The sequence below is a fragment of the Bactrocera latifrons genome, unplaced genomic scaffold (genome assembly GCF_001853355.1).
Source record: "Bactrocera latifrons isolate USDA-ARS-PBARC rearing strain unplaced genomic scaffold, ASM185335v1 scaffold_27, whole genome shotgun sequence".
Lineage (NCBI taxonomy): Eukaryota > Metazoa > Arthropoda > Insecta > Diptera > Tephritidae > Bactrocera > Bactrocera latifrons.
The window spans coordinates 2,069,456-2,076,843 of record NW_017536296.1 but is presented as its reverse complement, the minus strand read 5'-3'; the positions used below and the strand labels follow the sequence as shown (position 1 = coordinate 2,076,843).

General features: G+C 35.2%; 2 protein-coding genes across 2 annotated transcripts; both read right to left on the bottom strand.

Moving 5' to 3' along the window:
* Positions 1 to 2,666: 2,666 nt before the first annotated feature.
* LOC108969930 lies at positions 2,667 to 4,554 on the bottom strand. The gene is made up of 3 exons (XM_018934951.1): positions 4,369 to 4,554; positions 4,113 to 4,311; positions 2,667 to 4,058 (listed from the first exon to the last, which is right to left on the bottom strand). Exons 1-3 carry the CDS (start codon positions 4,479 to 4,481, stop codon positions 2,748 to 2,750), a joined length of 1,623 nt encoding a protein of 540 aa, XP_018790496.1. The 5' UTR covers positions 4,482 to 4,554; the 3' UTR covers positions 2,667 to 2,747.
* Positions 4,555 to 5,678: 1,124 nt separating this feature from the next.
* Positions 5,679 to 6,760, bottom strand: LOC108969932. The gene is made up of 3 exons (XM_018934952.1): positions 6,581 to 6,760; positions 6,356 to 6,518; positions 5,679 to 6,289 (listed from the first exon to the last, which is right to left on the bottom strand). The coding sequence occupies exons 1-3, from the start codon at positions 6,694 to 6,696 to the stop codon at positions 5,825 to 5,827; spliced, it is 744 nt and encodes a 247-aa protein (XP_018790497.1). The 5' UTR covers positions 6,697 to 6,760; the 3' UTR covers positions 5,679 to 5,824.
* Between the last annotated feature and the right edge of the window lie 628 nt (positions 6,761 to 7,388).

The following is a 7,388-nucleotide window of genomic DNA, read 5'->3' as shown; positions in this document are numbered from 1 at the left end:
TTATAAGCTTATTTTCAATCCAGTTGGTGAAAAGATCCACAGAGACCCCACCGTTTTAGCCCTACTGGTACAGAATGTCAATGTGTTTTTACGTGAATACCTGTCTACGAAGACTAAACTCCACGGCGCTTTCTATTGCTAGAAGCACATAGATCAATACAATGCGTTGATCAGCGCCCCAAACCATAAATAAAATAAATAAATAAATACAGCATGATTTTGATTTTTTGACAAGATATGTACAATACGCTTATTAGACGATGAGACCACGTTCACTTTTGAAAATATTTAACCGCGCGATCTAGTAGTTATGTACCCCAAGTTTTGCTTACGCAGATATCATTGTGACTTACATTAAAATGCGTGTTTGGTAAATAAGTCCAGTTCGCAGATTAATTTAATAATAAATTTATCTGAAATTTTAATTCAAAAACTTTAATAGCAACAAAAAAAATTATAACCCTGAATTATTTCCTTTTCGAATTTAACAAAGGTTTGTTATAAAATATCTCATAAAACAGCTTTTGCTTTCACTTGTTTTCACTTCACCTACCATTCCGCTTAATACTCGACTCCAGCAGGCAAACAAAAAAATAGCGCTTCATGTAAATGAGCCAAACTTTTGTGTTTCTGGTATTTCGCATTCAAATATTCCAATTCACGTGAGTGTATTTATTGTAATTCATTGCATGACTGCCGTTGCCGCTGCCAACACGGCACATTCGAACCGTTATTTTCATAGCTACGTGTTGTTATTGTTATTGAAAATTTATAGCGCGCTAAATACTTAAGCTTTTAGGCTGCTAATGTACATACTTTCCACCTATATTTGCATAAACAAAGTTGGGCCTTGCGTGCGTGCAAACCGTTTTCGCCATTTCAGTGGAACCCTGCTGGTAAATAATTTCTATAGAAAGCGAAAATGGGATATAAATTATTATTTTTTCATAGCATAAAGTTGAGAACTAGAAACTGTTACGTAATAAATAATATATATATATATATAGAACGTGGAATCACTTTGAAATAATTTTTAATAATTTTTGCATAATTAAATACTTGAGTTTGAAAGTCAGTGTGAGAAAGTATATGTATTTGTGTGCTGTTTGTGCTCAGGTATGATTTTTACATAGGTAACTTATTTACAAAAACATCTATTTGTTGTTATAAGTTGCGAAATCCACAACAGTTCCCCACTAATATTGAAAGGTAATTAATTATTTTCACTGTTTCACAAATCTGAAGAGTCACGCATTTAATTGTCCCTACAGGGTACGGTGTGGGTGTACTGATTGTAGTAGTAATACTCTGTTATATTTATTTTATTTCGACTAGTATTGCTATTTTTAGCTCATTTATGTTTTGAATAAAGATTACATTTTCGCCATTAACCTATTTCAATGAAGCTTTAGTTTACAGTTCAAAATTGAATATGTAGAAATCTGAATTGGACTAAACGGTAAGCATTCTAATAAAGCCAGTTAAAGTTCACCATGAGAAATATGACTTTTTAGAGCTATAAAATATCCTTGAGATTGTCAAACCACCTTTTACAGTAATGTCTAGTGAAGTAGTCATCTAATTATGTAATTGTACTGCGCTAATAAAATTTTTTGTATAGAGATACATATAAATATATTAAGACTTATTTTGACAGAAGCTTGACTCCGCAACCAATTTGAAACCACTTCAATTCAGTATTTTTTCCAGCTGCAACTTAAGCAGAGCCCCGGTCTGACCCATAAGTGACGCTATCATAATTTAATCTACATGATTTCTAGTTAGCCCTAACCTTTAAAAAGCGCATATAAAAGTTTGATAGTTGCCGGATCATTAGCTTGTAAATTATACCATTTGGAGAGAAGTAAATTCGAGAAAAGTTAACTCAAAGTGTACATTATATCATTCCCGAATATTTGGGTATGAGATAGATCTGTGCAAAGTGGGTGCCGCGCCAGCTCACTTTTGATCAAGCACAATTTAAAAAATAAAAATTTATTGTTGGCAGGTTCATATAATAAATGTTAAGGACAATGTTGAGCTTAAAAAAGTAAGTCAAATCGAAATTGAGTCAGTGGCGAAATAAGGAAACTTAGACCGATTCTTAACTTTTTTCACAAAATCATCTATAGACTCTTATGTATTGGAATTGCTTATACATAATGTGTTCTATGGATCGTTCTGAAAAACTTTGCCCAAATAATTATGGGTCTAAAACCGATTTCAAGCCAGCGAAAAATTTAAATAATCGGTTGTATTCTCATATATCTCAATATATGAAATAGCTGTCCGATTTCGACAAATGATCAATGTCTAAAAAGCTTCATCTTAAATATAGCTGGATCGAATCTGGTTTTAGACCGAGAGTAGGAGCAAAGATGTTCAGAATGATGCGAGAATACTTAGTGTGTGTAAAAATTTGTCAAGTTAGAAGCCTTTCCAAGTAGCATGACAGCCTCGCCATTAATATAGTTTTTCGAAATGCTTGACGGTTTACATACATCGGTTTCACTTATAGAATTCAGATGGGGACTTCAGGAATCTTTTTTTTTTTTTTTGTTTTAAGTATTAAGTATTTGATAAAGTATACAGAATAGTCAGAATCAGCATTTCAGGCAATTTGTTAAAATATATATTTGCAAAAATATTCTCGCAAATGACGCAAAGTAAAATCCCGAAAAATATATAGATGAAAAACTCCAAATATATACATATCTTCAAAAGGTCTCGTAGTGAACTCTGTACTACTACTTGTCTTCGTCATATTTGTCATCTTTGCATGGATCGTAATATTCCTCTTCGATATTATCTTTAGCACATGGGTCATCGTGTTCGCTATTTTCGCACATTTTCTCTTCATTTTCTCGATTTTCTTCTTCACTTCGAAATGGATTGTAATACGGAAGAGCACCGCAGGTCTTGTCAAGCTTGTTCTTATCTTCCTTGGAACGATCCTTGGGTGATTTGGCACCTTTGGGATCTGCAAACACAACGGTAAAATTGTTTTTGTCTTTTATCGCATCGGTTTCTGCTTTTGGCTTCTTTGCGTCGTCACATGGTTGTGTTTTTTTAACTTCTTTTGGTTTAATCACTTCCGAAGTACATGGCTTAGTGTCAGATGTAGTCTTCTTTACCTTTGAATCAGCTGCTTTCGAGTGCGATCCGAAAGCGCATGGATGCACAAATACGCGCGTCTTATCTTTACCATCTTTAGGGTCCTCATTTTCCGTCGTACTCTTACATGGATCATTTTCGGCTTCAGATTTTTTCTTGTCTTCCTCGCCCAGTGATGTCTTTTTAAGTTCCATTAGCTTCGGTTCAGTCTTTGCTGCGGATTTTTTGTCTGCTGCTTTAACATTTGCTTTTACCCCTGCGCCAGATCCAGCATTGCATGGATTAAAGAAGACGCTGGTGCGTTTGCCATCTACCAATTGAGCCTTTTTTGAGGCACTTTTACATATATCGTTATCAGCGTTAGATTTTTTCTTGACTATCTCACATGGGTGTGATGTTTTAGATTCCACTGATTGTGATTCAGGCTCTGTTTTAGATTCAGCTTTTTCAACCGCTGGCTTAACATCGGCTTTCTTTCCAAATCCAACATTGCATGGATCCACAAAAACGCCGGTACGCTTTACTTCATCTTTATAAAGTTCCTTAGATGCAGTATTGCAGGTGTCGTCTCCTTTAGCAAGAGGCTCTATTTTCGTTTTTATCAAATCACATGGGTGCGGCTTCTTTCGGGGCTCAGTTTCGAAACTTTCCATGCTGTCTTTAATGTCACGCTGCTTGCCGCCCCTACCACCATCATCACCTCCTCCACGACCAGCATCTATTTTCGGCAGACCGACTGGTCCCGGTGTCTGCTCGTCTGGATCGTGTGGCCAGAAGAGAGGCTTGCGTTGATGTGGTATATAATTTGAGCACTCAGGGCGCAAGTTAATAAACTCCTCCATTGTCATTGAGGAATAAGGCTTCATTTCACAAAGTCGTTCTATTTCAGCTTCATAAGCTTTCACACGTTCATTTGATTCAGCAATGTACTGCTTCACTTGTGCCTAAGAATCAAATTTACTGGTATACAACAGAGACAAAAAAGGGTTAGGACACACCTGCACTACTGTTCTCTGCTTTTCCAGCTCTTCGTAGTATTTCTGCGTGTCCAATTTCACACGATCATCGAACACCTTATTCAACTCTTCGTATTTTTTCTCGAATTCATCCACCATTTTAATGGCTTCTATCCTTACGTTCGTGCGATAGTAGTCCCAATCGATTCGCGGCAACTTCTCAGGGTATTTATTCACGCGCCTAACAGTAAATGTATGAATGATCTTGATGATGATCTGAAGCTTTTTCGTAACTTACTTTTTGTATTCAGTGTTGAGATCGAGAAAATGACGAAATTGTTTCTTCTGATTATTTGGCACACGTTTCGCCAATTCGCCTAACACACTTTTGGTGGCATTACTGCCAGCCATTTGTAAGAATCAAATTCAGTAAATATATTTAGTTATAAAGTAATATTTAAGTATAATTTTCGATGAAAGCTCGCAAAATATATTTTTGTTAAAAATTTTATTTAATGATAAATGAACTGTGGAATTTTGGAAGTGTTTCAAGAGCAACAAAAAATGAATACGAGTAATATATGTTTTGAATACGGCGTTATGGTAAGACATTCTATTATTACTTCAGACATAAAAAGTGAATTTTATAACATGTCGAAGCCCAATTTATAGTATATATTACTAAAACACAGAAGCTACAACCTTGTTAGCCGACGATTACTTTTTGTGCGCTTTGGAGCGATTTCACTCGGATGACTGTCGACTGGACTTCGGAGTGAAGTGATCGAACCATGTTTCGTACTTTGTCACATAACGACGCAAAAACTCGGGCTTATTACTAAACTTGTCGTTGCTTTTGGTCAAAAGTGAGATCACGCTACACCCACTTTGCACAGAGGTTTCTCGTACTCAAATATTCCTGAATGATATAATGTTGCTATCAGTTGATATTCTTAGAATGCCTGCTATCTCGAACAACTTCACTTAACGCTCATTGGAATGGTACAGCCTTGCAAGGTTTAAAGAAATTATCAACCTCCCCCGAGACAAATTCCGCTCTATACAGGTCAGTGCGGGTTCAGAAAGCATTTGTCCAACATTGGCATAGTCTCTTGCGCAAACTGTCAGCTCTGCGAAATAGAACTGGAAACTCCAGAACACTTGACCTAGGTTCCATCTGCGTCGGCAAGGATCACATCACCTCGGTCGCGCCCAGCAGTGTATTGGAATTGTTCAGAGTTATTGATCATTGTGAATATATGTGATATAGGGGAGGGCCCAATAGATCTTAGGTCTCAGTGCAAAGCCTCAATAATTCTTTCTATCTACACTTAGGTGAAACATTTCTGAAATCTCGAAGCCTTTCCAAAATACTTACGTATACTCCAGCAGTCCTTCAATCAATTCAATGTATAAAGGTCTGATGTTTGATGCGGGGTAGTATATAATTATTTCTTTTAATTTTCACTTCCAGCATTTCAATTTTAACCCTCTCTTTCCTGGAGGATTCTGAAAACTAAACCTTAAAATCAGTAGGTATATTTATTTATATATTTCTACCCAATATTTTGTACTGAGTTAAATGTAAGTAAAATTGTCTTAAAATAATTGAAATTGCATTAAAAATATAGTTTATGGTTAATATTATATAATGTATATAAGATGTGAAAGAATCTGTAGTAAATCCTTTTGTATAAAAAAATAGTCTTTCTTCAAAATCATATACAATTCATCGAACAAACCACTAATTCAGCTTAGTTGCTCTTATCAGCGCTAAGCATTAGGGATCTCGGTACATCAGCATCAGCGACACGTAAGGATACAGCAGAATCAGTCATCGATGAGTCATTTGACAGCTTTTTATCAACTTCTAAAGTCTGTTTAGTAGATTTTTGAACACTTGCTTTAACTTGTGTTGGTTTCGATTCATCAATGGATTTTGTTGCAGAGGTAGATTCATGTGTAAGCGTAGTCTTCCCGTTGCTTTGCAATAAAAAATTTTGCATGTCGCCTTTCGAATCAAAAATTAGTTGAGGTCTATCTTTAGCAAGTTTACCCTCTTCCATCATTGTTATAGTATCTATACTTTGATATTCCACCTTCCGTGTGTCATGTTTGGTGGCTTCTCTGTGTGGCAGTATATCACGTATGCGTAAAATATCCCTCTCCAGTTGGCGTATACGTTGCTTGGACTGAAGCATCAGCTGTTCTACATTACGCTGAATATTATAGAAATAAAGTATTGACTATAATATATTGTTTATTTTTTTCTAAATTCATTGAACCTTTGCTTTTCGCAGCGATTGCTTTCCCGTCGTGGGCACTTTGCGTCCAAGCGCCTGGAAGCCAAGTTCCACGTCATCGACTAAACGCTCCATTCTTGCTTGGAGTTGCTTATAATAGTAATTCCAGCCGATTAGTTGCCAAAAGTCAGACACTTTCTGAACACTATTACAAGTAAATTCGTTTCTTTTTTAATTTGTATTAACTTTTTTTTTTTTTAAACTTGCCTTTTATTATTTTCTGCATTTTGCTTGTTGAAATTCAAATATTGCTGGAAATCGCTTGTTGTGAAGCGCTTACAGAATTCCAACAAATTGTTTTTGTTTAAATATCTACCAGCCATCGGTTTTCGTTAATATGTTTGAAAAATATATTTTATTAAAATATGATTGCGTTTTCCAAGTGTATTTTATTTAATTGACATAGAAATCATAAAGATTGATAATGTATTTTTAAAAAATATTTAGAAAAATTTTTGAAGGTGTTCATGCTGAATTTATTTAATATATTATATGTGAAAAAATGGTAACAAATTTAGGCAATTATTCAACAATTCCAATTTCTTCACAATTGAATACGGCCATTGGTGAACACTGTAGAGTCGGGATGAATTAGTTTTTGCGCCCGAATAGGAAGATGTCCATATAAGCGATATTTGGTTTCAACAAGACAGCGCTATGTGCCATTCTGCCAACAATCAAGTTATTAAATAAAACTTTTCGTGAGTTCATTAAATAAATAGTGTAAATAGTGCGATTTAACATCGCTGATCTTTTTTTTTTTGTGGGGTTATGTGAAGTCTGGACTATTACTTGACTGAAATCATTGTTAAACGTAATAGCAAACGCCTATCTTTGTAATAAACATAAATTCTTGGACATAAAATTTATAATAACTGCCACTAAAATGGAACGATCAAATGCAAGATTGACAAGAAATCTTCAAAAAATTTGACATTGATAATGATCCAAGGCAAAAGTATAATCTCCAAAACAATTGTTTACATCGAACCACTTAGGGGGTTTTCAATATCAA